The sequence below is a fragment of the Manis pentadactyla genome, chromosome 2 (genome assembly GCF_030020395.1).
Source record: "Manis pentadactyla isolate mManPen7 chromosome 2, mManPen7.hap1, whole genome shotgun sequence".
NCBI classification, from domain to species: domain Eukaryota; kingdom Metazoa; phylum Chordata; class Mammalia; order Pholidota; family Manidae; genus Manis; species Manis pentadactyla.
This window is the reverse complement of record NC_080020.1, coordinates 43,067,907-43,092,344: the sequence shown is the minus strand read 5'-3', so window position 1 is coordinate 43,092,344 and position 24,438 is coordinate 43,067,907. Positions and strand designations below refer to the sequence as shown.

Here is a 24,438-nt window from a genome sequence, read left to right as displayed (position 1 = left end):
CTGCACATAACAATCCTCTGTCCCATGGGGTAGAAGTAGGAAAAGGTCTCTTGCGATAGTATCAATTATATTCCCTTTCTTAGTAGTCTGTTGCAAGAGTTTTGCCATGTCCACAATGTGGAAGCAGCTTTATCCCAAATGGGGTTAATAAAGGAGTTAAACTCCACCTCAGCCATCAATACATGGGGTGATTCCTATTCTGATCCAGTGTTAAAACTGAAAAAAATCAATAAATAACACTGCCAAGTGTTCCTGTAATGCAGAACAGACTCACGCCATGGACAGTCCTTCTGGGAATCCACCTTTGTTGGATCCCCCTTACCTCCCGAGTCTGGTCAGTATAATGAGAGTTGTTATCTATGGCATTAGCACAAGCTCCAGAAATGCATCTCAGCCTACAAATCTGGATGGGATATTCAAAGCTTATTCAGTCCTTGACTCACTAATTCATCAGATGTTGGCTACTGAGCCTTTAAAGGACAGGAGGTACCAGGCTGGACTTCTATAGATCTAGCGAGTAGGTCTAGAAGGAGCCCTAGCTCCCTTACTAGTCAGGATCCCAGCAGGAAAGAGATGACACTCACACAGAACAAGTGAAGAGAGCTAAATAAAGAATTATTTACAAAGGTATGGGCAAGGTTAAGAGACACCAAGAAGAGATCCTGCACTCTGGAGCTGACAATGAAATAGGGCACCATGACTGCCCTGGGGGCCTCAAGGAGCAGAGGGAGGAAGTGGTTACCTAAGCCCACAAAAGGTCAGGACTGCCTGTTGTCTTAGGTAGAGGCTCTACCTGTGGTCTTAGGTAGTGGCACACAGTGAACCTGAAATGACTTGGCAGGGAGGGAGCTGGGAATAAATACCCAACTTCACTCTGCTCCTCATTTCTTGGCTCCTGCTGGTGCCCCCCATTGACTAAACCCAGTAGGAAGCCAGAGACAAAGAAGCTTCTTGATGAGGCCACTGAATGTTAAACCTCCCAGGTATGAGCCAAGTGGAGGAGGGGCAGGCATTTGATACAGGTATATTCGCATTTTTTCTACTCCTCTTTCTGAAAGAAGCTAGTAGTGTTAGATTAATTAGTACAGAACTTAGAGATTCATCATAGGAGGTTGGAGTTAAACTCTTTTGGAAACCCAGAGGGAATGTGACACTCAACCACCCTAGTGTTGCTCCTTGTTATAATTGGGAAGGAATAACAAGCTCTGTGATGGGTCGATTGATAGTAAAAACCCAGATGAACCAACCCCCAGTCACTAATATTGAACTGGTTCCTTGTTTAGCAAGATGTGCTAGTGTGAGTCTGTTAGCATTCCAAAGCCCTCCTTGCCATATGGTGGAATGGAAAGGAAGAGAAGGGAAGGAAAAGAACATGTATGATGCCTTTGATTGTACTCCAGATCTGGGCTGGGTAATTGGCATACTTTATTCCATTTTTATTCTCATGAGGACTTTTGAGATGTTTTATTTTTTCTATTTTGAAAGAGGGAACTGAGGCTCAGAGAGGTTGACTAGATATCCCACTGTTACACCACCAGCTGGTAAGAAAGCAGGAAAGGGATTCCCAATCAAATCTGGCAAGCACGCCAGACTGGGAGTTAGAGTCAACCCCAGCTAGCTGAGCGACTTTATACAAATCATTTCTCCTTGGACAAGTCTCTTAACCTCTGCTCCATGGTGGTCCTACCTGTTAAGTGAGGACCTATAAGGGCACAGCTTACAGGGCCCAGATGTAACATGCCTGTGTGAATCAGAGTGGGTGTGGACTGTGGCAACCGGGGGAGCCATGTGCCCTGCCTGACACCTACTGGATTCTGGCCAGTTGTTGATATTTGGAAATACAAGAGCTGATTTTTCAAAAGGAGTTTCTTTTATGGTGTGTGTGTGTGTGTGTGTGTGTGTGTGTGTGTGTGTGAAATATCCTGATTTTTAATTGTTTGCGACAGTCACAAAAGTGTAAAATCTCATTGAAAATACCCCTATTACTCTGGTGGTCTAAGGCAGAAATTCATGTGTCCTAGACAAGCCTTTACCTTGACATAAAATCAGTATGTGCTGTGGTCCAAAGTCCTCTTTAGTTTTTCATTCATTCAGTAAGTCTTTATTAAGTGGCTGTTGTGATAGGCAACTGGGTTAGGGTTGGGGTATGAAGATTAACAGAAGTCCTTCCTCTCTTGGCCCTTAGGCCTAGTGGGAAGGATAGACTTGAAAATAAATGCAAGGGCCTGAGTGGTAAACCTAAGAAGTGCGAGAGATGACATGGCACAGAGGTGGAGGGCTGTCATGGAAGGAAATGAAATAAGGCCTACCTTCCTCAAGGTCACTCTTCCTTCCTTCTGCTCTCCCTTCAGGTGCTTCGGGCACCTCTCCTGCTGTATAATCCAGAGGAACCCATGCCCTTCCTAAACCCCACCTTTCAAAGAAATATCCTTCAATCATAACTGCATCACCCTAAATTCTGCTCAGCCACCAGTCAGCTCTGGATGGAAACTATGCAGCCTTACTGCTTTCCTTCCCTACTGTTAAGTGAATCCATTTTAAGCTGCCATGTTTTCTTTTTAAGTTAGGGAAAGAAATGTTTCATTGTATGCTCAATTCTTGGGATGTATCACATGCATGAATCACACTCACATAAGCCGAGTATTGAGGTTTTTTTAATCACCTGCATGGAGGATGTCAGAGGTCATCTGAGCCTGAGTTGGGAGAACAAGCTTTTGTGCCCATCACCCCCATGGTGGGAACAGCCAAGTCCTGGGCACATGGAGTTCCTGGCACAGACGGTTGTCAACAATAGCTTCCCCCTTTCTGTGAGGTGACCCAGAGACAGGGTGTGCAGAGAAGGCCCTTTTCAATGAAGTGTTTTGAATCCTTAGAGGAGGGAGCTCTGAGGGAAGAGATGCTGAATATGTGTGCGTTTTTTATAAGAAGCAGCTTTTACCTCTTCTTTTTCTGTGCAACATCCTGTAGTGCTTGGGGGGACATTTGCTGAGAACATTCTTAAAATAGAGGCATGGAAACCAATCTGTCAGGTAGAAATGTGCAGGCGGCAAAACCCTGGTTACCGTGACGCCAAGCTGGGATGTGAATTATCCTGTCCTACTAGACTGATCTGGGCTGGGGGCTGGGGGCTGGGGGCTGGGTGCGGGGGCAGAGGGTCATGAGATGGGCTGAGTGACCATGCCCGCATGGCCTGAACCTAGTGTGAGGACCCCTGTGTTCCACCTGTCCTTGACCGTTGCTGCCTCTGTGGTTCTAGGCATCTGGAAGACAACCAGGTCAGCGTCATCGAGAGAGGTGCCTTCCAGGAGCTGAAGCAGCTGGAGCGATTGTAAGTACAGCAGACCTTTTTTAAAAGGTCTTGGGTTTTGTTTTGTTTTGTTTTTTAAATTGTCTTCATTGCGATCTTGCAAAAAACGTCTGCAATGTTTAATGAAATGTTTGCTATTATATTTAAAGCACATTAGATGCATGTTAAAGAAACATTGAGATCCACTTAAGCTCTTTTTCTTTAGTAGATGCTAGAATTCACATCTGGGGTTTGTTTTTCTCTTCCCAGACTTGAGCTGTTTCTGTTGATATCTGTATGGGGCTGGTTCTTGCCCAAGCCTCAGCCTTCCCCTTTGCAGAGGAAGGATGCCTGCAGTTCATTGTCCCTGTCATGGAAACCAGCGACAGATACTCCCTTCTCCTCTGCATGGGTAGCAGGCTCCCCCTCCCAGGCCTGCTCCTCCCTTAGCCCCCTCAACCCCATTCTTGTGGGAGAGGAGGGACAGGCGAACTGGCAAAGCCTTTGCCGTGCCTGTATCTTCTCCGAGTGAGCATCAGCCTGTGTCAGGAAGCCCACACATTTCTATGAGAGAATGCGTTGCCAGCGGTTTAAAAATAGGCCGATGTTCTAACTCTGACAGGGAGAGAGGAACAGGGGTGGGAATAGAAGCTGGATGGAGCCTCCATTTGTTTTGTGGATTAATGCTTTTGCAGAAAACTCTTAGGTTACTTTGATGAGAGGGGAAGTTCAGATGGTTAAGTGGGCAGGTTTACCCTTCCTTGGTGAATCACATCTCGTAGTCCCTAACATCTGGATATTTGCTTTCTGTCCTTTAAGTGGGGATTGTCCCCAAGAGCACTTAGTCATGCTGATAGGCAGCTCTCTTCCATGCTTCCCTCCACAACCTGGTTGACCTGGCATTTCAGCCTCCTCCTGCAGCTGGGGTTGGGACTGCAATAGCTTACTGCTCCCTCAGCTTACCTAGAAGGATCACGCTCTATTTACCTGTCCTGTTGCCAAATCTCATCCAAAGAGATGGACCTGGATAGGGTGGAGGGCCTGCCACCAACTTGTTAGGTGTGTGATCTTCCGTCTTTTCCCATGGATTCATTCCATCTGGGGCACCCTCAGGAGGGGAAGGAGTGTAACCTGGAAATGTCCTTTACTCCTCTCTGTTGTGTGAGAAGTTTCATTTATCACTCTCTTTCTGTGTCAAAGGTTAGCACATTCAACTGTTGGTTTGCAATACAACATTTATTTATTTCAAAGGAAAAACTATAAAATAATATTGCATCTGTTTACACATTTATTTTTAAGTTTCTTAAAACTTAAATAGTTATCCTTATTCACATCAAGGAAAAAATAAATATGTGTTGAAACTGCTTCCTTTGTATGAAATCATCAACATTTTTATGGAAGGATAAATATACAGTCCTTTGTGAAAAAGGCCACCTCTTGCTTAATCTTCTGATTAGAAAGGTAAATAAATTCCCAGTTCATTAATTTCATAGTTGTTGAGAGTGAACTAATCCAATGCCTTTGACATGCTAGGAACTATGCCAGTGTTCTATATGCTATCTTTTATTTTATTCCCACAAAATTCTTGGGAGGTGTTATTATCCTCATTTTACAGATGACGAAACAGAGGCCCAGGGAGATGAAGCTAAAGAATTATTGGATGGTGGGGGAGTCAAGATTCAAAACCACATCTGTCTGACATCAAAGCCTTTCATACTTCTGTGCTACAGACATTAGATGAAGTATGATCTTTAGTAATGGCCCTGCAAATAGCTGCTCACATACCCATTTAACTCAGGCAATATCAATGAAAAAGTCTGGCAAAAGGCACGTGGTGACCCTGGCTGAAATTCTGTGCATGCTTTAGAGACTAAGGGGACTAATACTGTAAGGTAAGCCTGGCTATTTCCCTGCACTGGTGTGTTAGGAGAGCAGTGTAGCTGCTGTACTGGATACACCTTCCAATCTCATGGCTTGACACAGTGGAAATTTACCTCTTATTCATCTCAAACCCAATGTGTTCCTGGGTCTCTCTCCTCCCAGGGGAGACTTAAGGACACATACTCCTTCCAACCCTTAGCTCCGCCATTTTTAAATTGTAGCTTCCAAGGTACCCATGTTTGAGTGCATGGAGCCAGTGAAGGGAAAACAGCATGAAGGACTGTACAATGGAGGGTGTCATGGGCGAGGCCTGGAAGGAGTACTTGTCACCTCGTGCTTACCTACGTTGAGCTGGGAATTATTTACATGGCCACAGTAAGCTTTGGGGAAGGCTGGAAAAGGTGGTTGAGCTATATGCCCAGAAAGTAGGGGAAACAGGCTTAGTGAACAGCTGACCAGTGTCTAACTTATACTGCAAGTGCTCTGAAGAAGTCCTTGGTTAGGAAGGCAACAGAAACAGGCAGCTGGACTAGAATGCACAGCTGGGTAGCTACCCTCCTTTAAGGATTTTCAGTGTCAGCCAGAGGGGTTGTATGTGTGACATTATACTGACTAGTGTTAATCTTGTTGTGGATATCCAGTCTGTCCCCAGACTGAGAGCTATGGAAATCCATGGGGAAGTATAATTTACTTGCTATTAAAAACTGAAGAACTAGATGGTTGATTATGCCATCTCTCCTTCTCATTCCTGACTTACTCCTGATTGCATCTCTACTTTGATAGTAGTTTAATCTTTATTTATCATACTCTCAAATACAGGTTGGAAATTATATGGATATTTTTTTTCTCACTAATTAGTTGTAACTCCAGGGGGAAAATATTTTCCCAGCCCAGGGCAAAATATGTTTGAAACCGAAATCAGTCAAAGGGAGAAATAAAATGGAAGAAACCCATTTATCGCTTACAAACAGTCGTCCACTTCTGCTCGCCTGTCTCTTGTGATCTGGCTGCAGAAAGGGACCCCATCCAACCTCTCTGGTCCAGATATGCCCTCACTTCCCCTTGTAATTACCTCCTGATATGGACATGGACTACTTCTCTCCATCCCCAAGGCAAATCTTGTCCATCAGGATTAGGATGCATGCAGGAGAGTGGTCCTGTGATAAGACAGTGGCAGGAATGGGATCTCATCCTGGTCTAGTATACCAGACTTTCACCCCCCTCCCTGTGGGAGTTACAGATGGGTCAGTATTTAGGGCTATGGGAGGTACATGCACTGGCCATAAAGATAAAATGGAACTTCCCTGTAAGATGCTCTCACCTTCTGGACATTTTGGTTACACTACTGTGATCTTTGGGGGCCACTCTGCTGTTACTCCAGGAATACACAGGAGGCCAGCTTCCAGACCTTTCACCCAAGGTGCCAGAAGGGCCAGCACAAGCTGGTCCATGTGTCAAAATTTCCAGGGCCACGTCTACTCAACAGAGTCTCCAGGGTTTAATGCAGTTGGGGCTGGCAGCAGGATGTTGCTCTGCTGGCCATATGCTGGCTTCAGTAACTCCTCTTTGGTTTGCACATATAACTGTATAGAAGAGGCAGCAAGTTGTGTTAGTGTACCCACAGGGCTCAAGGCTCCTTTCAGGGCTTCTCATTCAAACACCAAGCACTGTCCATAAATTAATTGACCAGCCCCATAGACTACTGGAGTCTGACTTCAGGCAAGATTTCAACAAACCATTGTACCCCTCTATCATGCCTGCCCTGGTAGGGTTATATGGTACATGAAACTTCTACTTCATTCCTAATTGCTGCACTCATTCTTGTAATGCATGTCCAGTAAAACAGGTGCCTCAATCACCTGCAGCCGGCCATAGGCTGCAAAAAGATTCTCTAGGCCCCTTTTGGTGATTTGCTAATCTACATGACATGCAGGAAAAGCAACCAACAGTCCAGTAGCCGTGTCCACACAAGTCATGGTATACCGATATCCTTCTGATATAGGCAGAGGCCCAGTATAGTCTCTCTGCCACCTGACAAGGGGTGTTGGCCCCTTTACTATTGTCCCATGTTGCTGTGGGACTTGGTGTAAGTCCCTCTTAGAGCACAGAATGCATTCCTTCTGGGCTCTGCTGATTTCTTCAGAGGTCAAAGGCAAACCCCACCGATGGGCTACAGCCCGTTGTCTTTTGCCCCACCTGCAACAAACACTGATGTAACCATTGGGCTACATCAGAGGCAGGCTTTCCTTCTAGCCAATGCATCTGGGCCAATGTGTCTGCTTCACCATTTACTGGGGTTGCCAAAGGCAAATGGCAAGTCACATGATATACTGTAAGAGTCTTAGTCTGACCAAAGGCCCATAGATCTTGTGACAACTCTTGCCCCCAAAGGGGCTGGTGACCAGCTATCTAGTTGGTATGGCACAATTTCAGTAGCCACAGGGTCAAGCTCCAATAGATGGTCCAGGTGTCAGTGCAGACAGCTATAGGGGAGGGCTCCTGGGTGATCATGAGCCATACTGTCTGCAACTCAGCCCATTGACTGCTCTTCTCCCCTCCACCTTCCATCCATATTATCTCAGTCTTAGGATGGAAAGCCACAGCCCTCCACTTTGGGGGCTGCCTATGACTGGACCTTCTGTATACCAAGCATCTTCAGGTATAGGGGCTTTTCTCTCCTGATGAGGACTCTCAGCTACCCGTGGCTCAAAAGCAAGTTCTTCCTGTTTTCCACTGGTATATGTCACTGACCCCAATAAGTGTTGGGGTTATCCACTTAAGGGGCTAGTAGACAGGGCACTATGCTACTGAAAGTATGTACCCCATTTAGCCAGTGTAGGCATCTGTGCCACACCACTCCATGGCCTTTGGTCGAGTCTTGCACCCACCCCATGATGGGGTAGGTGGTTATTACCTTGGTATGAGTTGTTCCGGTGATGGGCTCCATAGCCAGCAAGGCATGGTACATGACAATCAGTTGCTTCTCTGTCAAGGTGTACCAAAGCTCTGCTCCTTTTCATACTTGTGACCAGAATCCAGTAGGTTGGAGTGTCCATTCAAGCTGCTGCCAAAGGCCCCATCCATAACCATCTTCAGTTACATGAACATCCAGCTCACAGGGCCTTGATGAGTCCATCATACTCAAGGTCTGTACTACCTTGACTGCCCACTTAGCAGCAGTAAAAGCAGCTGCACATGTCTCATCCCAGTCCCACGTGATACCCTTTCATAACAGCCAGTATAAGGGCTTCAGAATTTGTGCCAAGTGCAGGATAAACACTCTCCAATTGCCCATAAGACCCCAAAACTCTTGTAATACTGCCACAGTGGTAGGGGTAGGGAAAGCCTGGACCTTGTCTATGACTGCTTCTGGGATAACTTTAGTTTTACCTGACCAGAAAACCCCCAAGAACTTTACAGACAAACCAGGTCCCTGAATCTTGGTGCTGTTCACAGCCCATCATTTCTCCTGTAGATGTTGCAGCAGTCTAGGAACTGCCCCTACTAAATCTGCAAGAGAATCAGACATGAGCATGATATCATCAGTGTACTGATACAGCCACACTGTTTGTGTTTTTTTCCATGTGGCCAAGTCTGGGGCTACAGGTATGTGACAAATGGTGGGGCTGTGGAGGTATCCCTGTGGAAGGACAGTGAATGTCCACTGCCGGCCTTCCCACATGAATGCAAACTGTTTCTGACTTTCCTGTGCTATGCCAATAGAGAAGAAAGCATTAGGTCCACAACATAATACATCCCTAATTCATGACTGAGGGTGTCCATAAAGGCTGCTATAGGGGGGACAGCAGCATGCAAGAGGTGTGTGACTTTATTCAATTCCCTGTAGTCCACAGTCATACACCAGGAGCCATCTGGCTTTTTCACTGGCCACACTGGGGAATTAAAAGGATGATGAATGGGCTTTATGATGCCCACCTTCTCCAACTTCTGTAGAGTTTCTGCAATTCCTTTGTGTCCCCCAGGCAATTTATACTGCTTAGTATTTGTCACCTGCTGTGGTACAGGCAGAGTTGCATGGGGGTGCTTAACATGTCCCCTCAGAACTGCCTTTACCACACATACCCTCAGTCTGAACTCACCTGCAGTGGTCTGTAACCACAGGCCCTGCAGGATATCTACCCCCCAAATATACTTAGGGATGGGAGAAATGTACATGGTATACTCCTTTGGGGTTAAATGCCTTATCCCCAATGGACTTTCTTCACTCTAATTGTCTTACCCCATAGCTATCTATCACAGCAACGGTCCCAGGAAATCACTTAGGGTTGCCATAAATTAGAGAACACTCAGCTCCTGTGTCCACCAGTGCCAGGACACGTTGTACATTCACAGGGGACCAATGAATTGCTAATTTTACATTTGGCCTCTGGTCCCCATCACATTCCCCAAGGTGGGGGCCTTGACACTCCCCCGCCTCAGTCAAACTGTGATGCCCAGTCTTCCTCTTGTAGGGGCAAGGGCCCAGACAAAGCCTGAGTAATCTCTCCCAGGAAGGCTTGCAGGGACAGAGGCCAGACATGAGACTTTGCCTCTGGCTTCCGTGTCCTGGACCTCAGTGGCTGGAACTGCTGCTCTGGCTTTAATTGGTGCCACAGTTCTAACTAGATCCTATTGGGCTGCCCATCAAGTTATTCTTTCACAACCCTGGCCTTTATCAAATCAACCCACATCTGGGTCCTCGAGACCTTCATGGGGCCTTTTGCTCCTCTCCTTTTAGTCATAGCACATACTTCCTTCTGTGCTCTTGTTGTTTCAACCTCTCCCAGATCTGCTAAAGTACAAATGGCCTCACTTATGGGTTGCCTTATGTGGGGGGCAAGAATAGTCAGTAGGGACCCAAAGAGAGATGGGGGAGCTATATGGAGCACCAGATTTCTCATTCCTAAGGTGAACAATTCCTAATCAGGGCCCTGGAGGTCCATATTATAATTGATATTTCTCATGGCCAACTCCCACAACACCTGCTGGAGCTCTGCATACGTTTTCCAGCTAGTGGGTAAGTATGGTAAATCACCCTGATTAGGCCAAACTTGCCTGATGGCTGCTGTCAGCCAATCCAGAAATGCCCAGTTCCCTGAGGTGTGATGGATACTTTTCAACTACTGCCAGAGGGAAGAGTGAGTCATCAGGGAAGCCAGTCTACCCATTTCAGAACCCGACACAATGTTTTCCACCCCCATATCCCAGAGACACAAAAGCACATAGGCAAAGGTTCTGATGGCTTCTGCCAATACTGGACACTCATATCTACCAGCTCATCCTGAGTATAGGGGTGGAGCATGGAGTGCTCCACAACCTGGGGAGAGGGTGGCTCCTCCCTCTGAGGATCCCATGATTGTTGCATTTTTATTTTCTTAATTCCAAGGCCTTTAGTACTGGAGAGGTTGGTGCCTCCGGCAGTGGCCTTGGCAACAGATTGGCCCTCCCCTGACATCTCCTCTACCATCTCCAGGGCTGAGGGCACCGCTCTCTCCTCCCCCTTCCCTATGGCCTCCTGCACTGCAGATTCTCCAGCTGCCACCTCCCTTGCTGCTAATGTATCTTCCAGGAACATGACTGGTCTTCTCAATAACCGTCCCTCTTTCTTAAGGGCATCCCATAGGTCATCATTCAGCTCCTCCAAGAAATGCTGAAGTGTGTCTGTCTCTTGCCAAAGTCTCTCTCTCTCTTCTATAACCTTTTTCACTATTTCTAGAAACAGACATCCCACAATCCCAGCTGCTACATGGCCATTCACAGCCTCTCAGCAGTCTTCTCTCTCACAGAAGGTTAATTCCACAGCGTCTGGTGTCTCCACCCTTTCCCAATTCTGGGAAGACCCCACTACACCAGGAGGTGCTTTACCCTAGACCAGTTCCCCACTAGGGGCTCCCCAAATGGAAGCCCCACAGATAGGGGGACAATAACAGGTGAAGCTGCACCCTCTGCTGCTGCAGCCACTGGGGCCTCCCCACTATCCACAGGGAAGGTTCTGAGCATCTCCCCACCATCTCTAAGGGCAGCCTGCCCAAGGGTCACACCCATGAAGACAGATTTTGGATTTGAAGGTCCTGCCAACTACTGACAGTTGTAACTATGGGGGGAAAATTCTGGGGCAAAATACCTTTGAAATAAAAATCAGTCAAAGGGAGAAATAAAGTAGGAGAAACCCATTTATTCCTTAAAAGCAGTCATCCACTTCTGTTCACCTGTGTCTCTTGTGACCCGGCTGCAAAAAGGGACCCCACCCAGCCTCTCAGGTCCAGGTATGCCCTCGCTCCCCCTTGTCCTCACCTATTGATATGGAGATGGACTAAGGCCAGGTGAGAGATTCTGGAACTATTGTGATTTTACCCACATTAGCTTTTTTTCCCCCTTTGCCTATTTTGCCTACTCTCCACCTTCCCTCCTATGGCAACCACCAGTCTGTTTTCTGTGGTTATCAGTCTATTTCTGTTTTGTTTTTGTTTGCTATTGAGATTAAGCAAAATTGTATGGTATTTATCTTTCTCTGTCTGACTTATTTCACTTAGCATAATACCCTCTAGGTATGGAAATTATGTGGGTTTTAATAATTCACTTTGGAGTGTTGATTTTCATTTGGAATGGTCATTATTGGTTAGATATTTTGAGCCTTAATGGAAACAGAGGAAGAATTCTGTCCTTCAAGTCTCAAATCAGAACTGTATTCCTCCATGAAAAGACCCCTGTTATGGGCTGAGTTAGGTGCATCTCCTTGTAAAACAACATATGATTGTTCCTATCATAGCACTTATCACACTATATTTTAATACCCTATTTGCCTGTTTATCACTCCCCGAAACTATGAGTATGTGGAGGTGAGGAATCGTGATCTTTTTTACTCTTAATCTCAAAGCCTTGTAAATACTTGTGAGATCGATACTTGGATTTTTGTTCTATACAAGAAGTTCTGAACTGGGACCAGTTTTCTTCCCCAGAAGATACTTAGTAATGTCTGGAGACATTTTTGGTTGTCTCTGCTGGAGGCTGCTACTGACAAGTATGGGTAGAGATCAGGAATGCTATTAAAAATTCCACAATGCACAGAGCAGCTCCTATAACAATGAATTACCCAATGAGTATTATTACAATATTAATAGTGCTGAGGTTGGGATACTCCACTTTTTACCTACTATGCATCAGATAGCATCTTAGACACTTGGCATATGCCATCTCGTTTAATCCATACAACAGTATTACGAGGTTAGAATTATGTCCTATAAATTCAAAGCATTGCCTTTGTGATAAAATATATATATATTTTCTATGAAGTTTTGTTGCTACATATGTTTACTCTAAATCTAATTTAGCTAGATCTGATCTTTGGTTTCCAGGATAAAGGAACAAGTTAAATGAGACCAAGAGGAAACAAACAAATCCTGTAGGTGAGACATTCTGTAAAACAACTACCCTGGTCTCTTCAAAAAGCCAATGTCATGAAAGAGTGGGAGTTGACTGTTCTAAATTAAAAGAATTTTAGGCTAGAAACAGTAACTCAAAAACTGGGGATGAGGGGGTTTGGTCAATGGAGTTTAAGTGTTCTAGGATCTCTGAATTATCCAGGAAATGACAAAAAAGTGCTAATGCTTACTGCCTCATTGATTCAAGGATGTATTGTAATGTGTAGGCTAGCCTCTAAAAAGAATAGTTTAAAATATGTAACAACCCAATAGATGGAAAAAGGACATAGAATGATTCCAAAAAAATGTGATTAATTCAAATAAAGGATAAAAGAAGAGAAAAAGGAACTAGAACAAATTGAGACAAAGAGAAAACACATAGTAAGATGATGCATTTCAGCAGGAAAAATGTATCATATATTTTGTATGTAAATGGGTTGATCTTCCATTTAAAAGACAAAGGATATGTCAGATTGGATAAAAAGCAAACAGCAATTATGTTTCTTACAAAAGAGAAACATTAAACAAAACCAGGGAAAAGTTGAAAGCAGAAGAATAGAAATGATACCATGAAAACACTGACCACAGGAAGGTTGGTGTGGCTCTGTTCATACTAGAGAAAACAGACTTTCAAACAAGGAACATTATTGGAGGCAAAGAGGGCTATTTCATAGTGATAAAGTAGTAAGTACATGAGAAAGACATAGTGAATCTATGTTTGTATGTGTCTAAAAACATAGCCTAAAAAATACATAAAGCAAATGTTGACAAAACTAAAAGGATAGACAAATTCATAACCATAGTTAAGATACTATATTTATAATTAATAGAACAAGTAGACACAATTATTAGTAATAATACAGGATATTTAATGACAAAGTTTACCCATGTGACCTAATTGTTATTAGAGAACACTGCAACCAGCAAGTGTAGAATAAAAATTGTTTTCAAGTGATTATGGAACTTTTATCAGCTACTGGTCTAGAAAGCAGGTCTAAACAAATATCAAAGGACTGAGATAGTATGGAGTATTTTCTTTGACCACAGCAGAAAAATTCATGAAGTCAATAAGAAAACACTAAGTAGAATGTTTCAATATTTGGAAGTCAAGTAGTATATTTTTAAATAATTTCTGAGTCAAAGGACGTATCACAGTGGAAATTGAAAGATATATTTTTCTGAATGCTAATAAACACAATGTATCACAATGTGTGGATTGCAGCCAAAGCCATGCTCAGAAGGAAACATAAAACTTTTAGCTATGTCATTTAACTTATGATATATGTTTTTTTAAGGTTGTGTTGTGAATATTCTTTTTTTTTAATTAAGGTATTATTGATACACAATCTTATGAAGGTTTCACATGAACAACATTGTGATTTCAACATTCACCCATATTATCAAGTCCCCCTACACACCCCCATTGAAGTCACTGTCTAATTTTATATATGTTATATATAATATATATTTTAAAAGAAGTAAGACTAAAATCTTGATGCAAGTATCCATCTTAGGGAGCCAGAGAAAGAATAACAAAGAAGAAGAAAGGAAATTAATGAAAGCAGAAATATATAAAATAGGAAGGTATACAAATAGAACAACTCTAAAAAGCCAAACTTTATTTATTGAAACAATTAATAAAATTATAAAAACTGGCAAGACTGGTTAGGAAACAAAAAGCAAAGAGACCAAATAATCAATATAAAGGATAAAAAAGGGGAGACATAACTGGATTTTACAAAGATTACATGATAATAAAAGCAGATTTTGAACAATTTCATTGAAATGATTTTAAAGATGAAGTGAAATTGAAAACTGAAACAAGAAGAGATAGAAAGTCTGTGTAGTCCTGTATCTGTTAAAGAAATTAAGTACTTATTTAAAACATTCCACCAAGAACTGTCTAGGCTCAGATTGCTTCACTAGTAAATTTTACCAAAGTTTTAAGGTATAAATAATAGCAATTTAACATAAACTCATTCTATAAAAAGAATAGACATTTGTCATTTGGGTAGCATGACCTTTATAGCAAAACACAACAAGGACATTTCAAGAAAAATTATAAACCAACATAGTCCATGAATTTTTATACACATTTCCCAACAAAATGTTAGCAAAATGAATTCAGCAATACATGAAAAAGAATATATTACAAGTTTGGCTCACTTTGAGACAGAACAATATTTGAAAATCCCTCTCCCCAATTAAAATCATGCTGAAAAACTAGGATAGCAAACCAAAGACATACAAACAACAGTTACAAGAAAACTAGTAGACAAAGTTTCCTAGAAAACCCTTGCCCTGTGATGTATGTAGGTGGGAAAACAACCAGTGGGTACAGACTTGTGTTGTCTCATCTGTGTGGGAGAAAGAGGAGGGCAGGCAACTGAAATTCTTATGGTCCTAAGGAAAGAAGGAGATTGCTTAAATTACCAGTGTATACTCATTGGGATACAGTGTCAACCTAAGAAAAGCTGCCAAAAATAGAAGGGAATTTAATTAGATCCAAGGAACCGTGGTCCCATAATGACTGATATTACTTGAAGTGTTCCGGGCCGCATAAAATTCTTTAAACTAACAGGAACACAGCTCTTTCAAAGCAAGCCTAGCACTGATAAGAAATTTCTGGAAGTAATTGATCAGAACAGGAACAATACTAGAAATGAAAAAATAATGTCTTGATGAAAGTGTTAGAAATCACCAGAGGACTCAGATTTTCAAAAATACAAGGCCATATTTTTCGTTAGTTTATGCAAAAACACCAAGAATGAGCTATAGATGCTCGAAGCTAAAAAAGCTATCAATCCCCCACCCCTGCCCTCATATAAAACTACAGGGAATCTCTTTCATCTGAGAAATAAGCAGCCAAAAGGATTATGACTGAAGTTCACACAAAATGTTTTTTATAAGAAAAATAAAAAATGAGAGGTATACTAACCTTCCTAGAAACAATGAAAACATGCAAGATAGAAGTACCCACAAAATGTATGAAAACTGTGATAGAATAGTTCTAAACTAGCTACAAATTTAGGATCTTTTTTATTTTATTTTATTTTATTTTTTAAATTTAGGATCTTATAAACTATAAAAGAAGAACATGAACCTCAATTTTAAAAATTCAGATATTAGAAGATTAGAGAAAAGTGGGATTTGAGAGAAGGGGCAAATAGCTCAAGAAACCATTCAGAAATAAAAGAAGTCATTTCAAAATAAATAATGCCAATATGGAAGAACAAACTTCACAAAATTATACTATCCAGTTTTAAGACTTACTATGAAGCTACAGTAATCAAGACAGCATGGTACTAGTAAAATAACAGGCATATAAATTAATGGAACAGAATAGAAAGCCCAGAAATAGACCCATTCAAATATAGTCAACTGTTTTTTTTGACAAAGGTGTGAAGACAATTTAATGGAGAAGGAACAAACAGCCTTTACAATAAAAGGCTCTGGGACAATTGAATGTTCACATGTAGAAAATCGAACCTAGACACAAACCTGAAATCATATATAAAATTTAATTCAAAATGGATCATAGACTTAAATATAAAATGTAAAACCATAAAACTTCTAGAAGAAGGCATATGAGAAAAAAATCTACATGACCTCGGATTTGGAGATGAGTTTTGTTTTCATTTAATACCAAAAGCATCCATGAAAGAAATTGGTCAATTGAACTTTGTTAAAAATAAAAACTTCTGTTCTGCAAAGGGCACTGCTAGGAGAATAGAAAGACAAATCACAGACTGGGAGAAACTTTTGCAAAATGTGTATCTAATGAAGGACTTTATACAAAATACACAAACAACTTTCAAAAGTCAGGAGTAAGAAAACAAACCCCCATCCCCTAAAGAAAAAGAAATAGGTAAAATATTTGAAGAGGCACAATGCACCAAATAAGATGTATAGATGGCAAATTGCATGTGAAGAAATTTTCAACATCTTTTTCATTAGGACAATGCAAATTAAAGAAATACCACTACACACTTTAGTTAGAATGGCTAAAATACTAAGAACTGATAATACTAATCACTGGTGAGGAGGCAGAGTAACAGGAACTCTAATTTATTGCTGCTCAGAGTGCAAGATGTTATAGTCACTTTGGAAGATAGTTTAAGTTTCTTACAAAGCTAAACAAAGTCAAGTCTTAAAATCCCCATCAGTGGTTGTAGGGGTTCAAGGAAGAAGAGAGAATGGAGGGTGAATAGGTTTAGTGTAGGAAAGGAGGGGCTTAAGATGGTGTAACTATGCTATATTACACTGAACTAGTGGATACATGACATATGCATTGACTAAAACTCAAAGAATTTTACAGCACAAAGAGTGAGCCTTAATGCATGTGAATTTTTTTAATTATTCAAGAAATTGGAGGATCCCAAAATAGAATACACACTGTAATGAATATATGAATTAACCTCGTTGAAGGTGATGGGGAGAAAGGTGCCAACCTAAGTAGATTTGGAAATGAGTGGAGTCTGTGAGACTGAAGGCAAAGGGACCAGCACAGAAGAACTGTATTCAGGTTGACAAAGTTGTTCCCACAGGGGTGTGGCTTAACAGTTCTGATATCACTATACATGTATATTAGAACTGAACAAGGGTGGATGGTGGGGACAGGTTTCTCACTGTTGAAATGGGTGGTTAGAGACAAGCAATGGAGAAAGCTATGATGATCCATGTGGTAATGGATTAGAGTTGGAGATAGCAGTATGAACAAATATTTAGTCTAACAGAGATGTTGTCACTTAATATATATGGATAGATACATAGAAACACTTATTGATATGTGAATATACATAGGTTTGTACACAGCAAATATTTCCTTGCTCCATTAGCAAGAGGGCCTTGAAGCAATAACACTGCAGTAGCAATGAACATGCCTAGGGCCCAGATCTTGGTTTCTGATATTGTTCTCCAATAAACAGGGACTAAGACATCTGGGAGAAATGGGTTGAGTCTAGGACTGGGGCATGAAATTGGTCGTGTCAGAAAGGAAATGCTTTAGGAAAAAAATCATAATTCCAGGAGTATGTCGAAGGACACAGGAGCAAACTGCAGGAGCCAAAGCTGACACAATTTCAGCAACAAAAGAAATACATTTGTACTGGATTATAACTAAAATATGACATAAATATCTATGAATCCACATTGATATAAATATTCTTGAATAAATAAATACATCAGGAAAGAAGAAATTTCCAATGCAGAAAAATTCTGAGAAATTGATGTAGATTTTCTGCCTTCAGAGAGGTGGAGCATAACTCTCCACTCCTTAAATGTGGGCTTTGCATTGTGACTTCTTTCATGTGAGTACTGTGTGCCAAGGGGAGGGCAGGGAATAATAACCGTACAGTGGAGAAATATCACACACACTACCTCAGCCATGTGACCAAGGTCAATATCAAAAGTGGTAAGTCATGTTGATAGTATCTATCTTTGATAAGATGTAATGCAAATAGCAGTGTACATCTGTGATCTTCATCTCAAAAGCCCGTAGCTCCAGTCTAACAAGTAAAACATCAGACAACTCCCAATTGAGGGACATTCTTAAAAACACCTGAACAGTTCTCCTCAAAACTGTTAAGGTCATCAAACAAGAAAAGTCAGTGAAACTGATGCAGCCAAAAGGAGCATTAGGAGACATGATGACTAAATGTGATGTGAAAAAAAATTAAAACTAACATTAAAAATAAATGTAGTGTAACATCCTGGATGGTATCCTAACACAGAAGAAAGATGTAAGTAAAAACTAAGGGAATCTGAATGAAGTATTGACCTTAGTTAATAATAATGAATCAATATTGGTTCATTAATTGTGACAAGTATACTATACTAATATAGGATATTAATTATAGGAGAAACTAAGAGTGGATTTTATGAGATTGCTCTGTATTATTTTCCCAATTTTTATGTACAGCAAAAGTTATCCTAATTGAAACAGTACATTTTTTTAAAAGTTTACTGTTGCCAAGCCTTGCTTAAATTACAGCTTCATAAGCAAAATAAATGTTGGTGTTGTTTTACACCAAAAGTACTACATGTATACTAATCTAGATGGAATCCGAGAGCAGATAAATGGAATGGACAATGCTTTCAGAGAGATGGAAAGGTATGTTTTTAAAAAACAATAAGAATTTAATATAGAGATGAAAAGGATTTAAAAGAAAGTGATAGAGAAGTCAAAGGAGCCTTAACACACTTAGATTATAAATCTTTGAGGAAGAAAACTGAAGCAAGGTGACAAAATAAAACAAATAGAACGAAAATTTCCTGAAGTAAAAGATGTGAAGGTGCATATTGAAAGGACACAGAATGCCTGGGGAAATATACCCTGGGAGTTCAAAATCAAAACATATTCTAATAAAACTATTACATTTTAGGAAAAATATCCTTAAGCATTCAATCCAGTAGGCACTTGCAATGGAAAGAAAATCTGACTCTCTGCATACTTTTTTTTATTGAAATATACTTGATAAACAATATTATATTGGTTTCAAGTATACAACATAGTGATTCAACAATTATCTGTATTATTAGATGCTCACCCCAACTAGTACAGTTACTATCTGTCAACATAGGAAAATACTACAGAACTATTGACTATAGTTTCTATGCTGTACTTCCATCCCTGTGACTAACTGATATTATGATTGGGATTTGGTGTCTCTTTATCCCCTTCACCTATTTCACGCACTCACCCCAAACCCTCCCCTATGGTAACCGCCAGTCACTTCTCAGGGTCTGTTTTGCTGTTTTGTTCATTTTGTTTTGTTTTTAGATTACACTTGTAAGTGAAATCATATGCTTTTTGTCTTTTTCCACCTGGCTTATTTCACTTAGCATAACACCCTCTAGGTCCATTGTGTTGTCACAAATGACAAGATTTCTTTCTTTCTTATGGCTGAATAAAAATCCATCATATATATGTACCACATCTTTATCCATTCATCTATTGATGGACACTTAGGTTGCTTCCATATCTTGGCCATTGTAAATAATGCATTGATAAACATAGGGGTGCATATATCTTTGCAAATTGGAATTTTTTCTTTGGGTAAGCTCCTAGAAGTGGAATTACTGGATCAAATGGTATTTCTATCTTTAGCTTCTTGAGGAATCTCCATACTGTTTCCCATAATGGGTGCACCAATTAACATTCCCACCGTCAGTGTTGGAGAGTTTCCTTTTCTCCACATCCTTGTCAACACTTGTTATTTCTTGTTTTTTTGGACACAGGTCATTCTAATTAGTGTAAAGTGATATCTCATTGTGCTTTTGATGAACATTTCCCTAATGATCAGTGATGTGGAGCATCTTCTCATGTGCCTTTTGTCTATCTGTATATCTTCTTTGGGAAAATGTCTATTAGGTCCTCTGCCCATTTTTTAATTGGGTTATTTGTATGGTTTGTTTTGTTTTGATGTTGAGTCATATGAGGTTTTTTTTGGATATCAGTCACTTATCAGATGTATCATTTATGAATTTATTCTCCCATACCATAGGTTGCCTTTTTGTTTTGTTGATGGTTTTCCAGCATACTTTTGACACCAAAGCCAGAATTCAATTGAATACTTCTTAAAGGAATAAACTGTGAACCAGATTTTATAAAATGTGAATCAGAGCCACACAAATGTCCATATATAATGACAACAGACTATTATACTCATTCAGGAACTCAGCCATCATGGTTCCCATAGAGCCCTTTCTAAGGACTCTCTCAGAGAACAAGTTTCACACAACCGAAAGCCTGGAGAGATACTGGCATAAGGCCAGATGTAGTCTACACTTCCAAGCTCCCTGCCAGTTAGGTGAAGACTTGAGACTGACTTGGAATTCTCTGGAATCAAAGGGAAGGTGCTGTGGCCCTCCACACCTGCTCTCTTTCTCTAGGCCGGGTAAATTGACAGTACTCTAAGGACTTAAAGGCTGTGGAAACACAGAATGAAAGGATCCTCTGTTGCTGCTTGACATATATTTGGGTATGACATAAACAAGAAATAAACTTAACCATGTAATTTATCCCATTACTAGAATAAGAAAGAAAAGTAATTTTATCTCTATAGATTAAGAAAAAAGTATTGAATAAAATTCACTAATTCATGATTTAAAAGCACTTAAATATTAAGAGTAAAATGGAACTTCTTTACAAGAAAAACCTAAAACAAATATCACAGTTAATAATGCAATATTGAAAATGTTTCTCCAGAGAGATAACATGTCATCATGACTTCTGCTTAAAATTGTTTTGGAAATCGTGCTTCTGACAATAATCTAAAAAAAAAGGAAGGAATGAAAGAAGGGAGAGAGGAAGGAAGGAAGCAAGCAAGCAAGCAAAGTGAAAGAACAGGTATAAAGATTGGAATAGAAGAAATATAATGTCATTATTTGCAGATGACATGATTGAGTACATAGAAAATACAAAATAATCTACATATAAACTATCAGGATTCCTAACTGAATTCTTCAGGTCTCAGGACACAAGATCAATATACCAACAAATCAGTAATAATGTCTATATATCAGCAAAAATTATTAGGAAATTTTTTTAAATGACAGCACCAAGAACTATCAACTGCCCAGGAATAAATGTAATGAAAGATGTGCAAGAAACAGAAAGTGACAAACATTACTGGGAACATGAGAGATGACTCAAATATATAGATAGGTGAATTATGTTCATAGAGTGGAAAACTCGATATCTCGAAGATGTCAGTTCTCTCCAAATTGATATGTAGATCCAGTCCAATCCTAATCAAAATGCTAACAGGTTGTTGTGGGAATTGTTATGATTCTGTTTATATGGAAATGCAAATGGCAAAAGAGAGCCAAGCCTGTCTTGAAAACTCAGACATAGAAGCTTGAGATGGAGCAAAGATGGCGCTGTGAAGCAGCTTAGAGTGAACAGTCTCTAAATGGTCTATAAACCCAGAAAGAGGAATTGTATCCGCATGAGGAAAACAAGTTACATTGCCCTCTAGCACACCATTCACAAAACCAGTTATAAGTGGATTATAGATTTATACATAAAAGATAAAATAAGAACACTTCCAGAAAATAACATAGAATATTTTTGTGGCTTTGAGATAGTTGATATTTCTTAAGCAGGATACAGATGGCACTAGACTTAAAGAAAAAAAACCAGATAACTTAAACTGAATATTTATTAAAATAAAAAATGTTAGTTCATCAAAATACATCATTAAGTGAGTGAAAAAGGACACCTCAGAGTGGGTGAGGATCCTGGCAGTGTGTAACTGACAAAGGACTTATATATAAGAATATAAGAACTTACACAAATAAATAAGAAAAAAAAATGGTTCAGAGTTTTGAATAGGTCCTTCACAAAAGAGGATATCCAAATGGCCAGTGATTGTACAAAAATATGATCAGTGTGTCCTTAGTCTTCAGAGAAATGTAAAATAAAAATACAGTGATGTACACCACACCTTCATCAGAATGGCTAAAACTTACAAGTGGTGATGATGATGTTAAACAAACAGCATTTATCATATGCTGCTATTGGGCTAATTGATCATAGTGCTCTGGAAAACTCTTGGACAGAACCAACTAGAGCTGAACATATACATACCCCATGACCCAGTAATTCCATTCGTACATATACATCCCACAAAAAGACATACAGCAGAATATTCCTAACAGCATAATTAGAAATAACCCCAAACTGGAAACAAGCCGAATACTCATCAACATGAGAAAAAATAGATTGTGATATATTCATACAATGGAATAGACTGGTAAGAAATGAAAACAACATTAAAAAAAGAAAACCCTACTGCTACGTATAGCCTGATACATCTCAGAAACAGAATGAATGGCAAAAGCCAGACATAAAAGAATATATGTTACCAGATTCCATTTACATAATATTCAAAACAGGCAAAACTTATCTATGGCATTTAGAGTCAGGTTAGTGTTTATCCTTGGAAGGTTGGAAATGAAAGGGGGCATTAAGGGGTTTCTGGGGTATAGCATCGTGTTTCTAGATCTAGGTAAAGGTTTTGTGAATCTGTTCACTGGATAAAAATGCTTCAAGCCCTACAATTTTGATTTGTGCATTATTTTACAGATGTGTTACATTTCAAAAAACTTAATCTTTAAAAGAGACTTTAGAGATAGACATAACCAAATTCAATGCACGGCTCTTAATTGAAGCCTAGTTTGAAGAAATGAATGTAAAAAATAAAATTCCCAAACAAATGGAGAAATTTGAACATGGACACAGTATCGTGAGCATGATGTTAGGGACTTACTTTTAGGGACCAGGGGTCCTGATTTCTGTAATTTACTTTGAATGGTTCAGTACAGAAAACAAAACAGATACAGCAAAATCAAAAAAGTTGTTGAATCTAAGTGGTGGGCATATGGATGTTCTTCTTCTCTATATTTTTGAACATTTTTTATTAAAAAAATGTAAGATGCATTTTTGAAAATTATTACATTTTCACAGAGAAAAAAACCTGAAGTTCAGAAAGTTAACATAATTTGCCATGCAGAGAGTTACATCCAGGGCTATTCTGAATTCAGGTGCTGGAACAAGAAAACATAACTATGAGAAACTGGAAGGAGTTTGAGATAACTGTTATTATCCAGTTTCTGTATATTATAGACAAGGACCCAGTCTGAAGGAATGTGACTTCCATGAAATGTTAATGCAGCATGCAGCGGTTGAGTTGCCTTGGTGTTAGCTCAGCTTTTCCAAAGAGCAGAACACAATGATGTCCTTAACTCTAACCCAAGGTTCACATTTGCTCTTTAACTAGATGTGAGGTAAATAGACTATATATTTAAATGTATATATGTGACAAATATATAAATTTTTTAATTATTGCGATAGTTTTTTTTTTTTCCTAGTAGATAGAAGCCTATTTGTCCGGCCACAACTGACATGGGTTGTGTTTCTTGAGCTGACCATTTAGAGGCCAGGCACTCAAACAGCTTATGAATGTGGCTTTTTCTTCATTCAGCCTCATTTGTATCAACATCAAAGACTAACCATTGTTATTAACTCAGAATTATGGACAGGGTTTTCTTTGTGAAATGTATCGCCTGCGGTGTCTACACTTAAATTACTCTAAGTCCATGGAAAAAAAGCACAGTGTCTATGTGGGTGTATATGCTGCCAACACCAGAAACACCACTGTTGACAGATTTTTTATTGGTTTATGTTATTCCTTATTTTTAAAAAAACGTAACTGCTATCTTGGAATATATTCTCTGTTGTTTCTTTAAGAATTGTAAGACAGATTGAAGAGAAGCCATAAAAGTAGAGAAATATTCGAGAGAGAACAAAAGCTCTGGGAAATTTTCAAGGCCATCAGACACCCAGGCAGGACTCCAGGCCTATAGTCCGAGGCCAGCTCTGCGTGATTCTCTCCCACCAAGCTCTTTCTTCTCCTGTTGTGTCAAAGGGACTGAGGCACATGAAGAGGAGGTTTTTGGAAGACAAGCCTAAAAACTTCAAATTATCATGTAGTGGAGGATGACACTGTCTCCCTGGAGAACAAAACTCAGGAATATAAGCTTATGATGGTAGGAATTTACAGAGAAGTAAGAAACAGGGGCTCTGATATCCTCACCCACACTTACACGTGGTTTCACCTTGGGCAAATTAATGAGCATCTCTTAGCCTCAGTTACCTCATTCTATAAAACATCTATGTATCTGCTTCATAGGGTTGTTTAGAAAACTAAATAGTACATTTACAGAGAACATAGGGTCCCCTCTCACTCATACAGATCCTCATAAGCATGCCACTGCAGTCTCTCAAGCAGGACTGAAATAAAAAAGACTGATTACATGTTCCTGAAAAATCTCTAAGACAAGCAC

General features: G+C 40.1%; 1 protein-coding gene across 2 annotated transcripts in view; it reads left to right on the top strand.

Annotated features, from left to right (window-relative positions):
* The window catches only part of SLIT3 (slit guidance ligand 3), a 588,416-nt gene that overhangs the window by 47,102 nt on the left and 516,876 nt on the right, over positions 1-24,438 (top strand). For both annotated transcript variants that reach the window (XM_036884704.2, XM_036884703.2), the window contains exon 3: positions 3,257-3,328. In XM_036884704.2, coding sequence (XP_036740599.2) covers positions 3,257-3,328 — 72 coding nt within the window. The remainder of the gene's footprint in view (positions 1-3,256; positions 3,329-24,438) is intronic.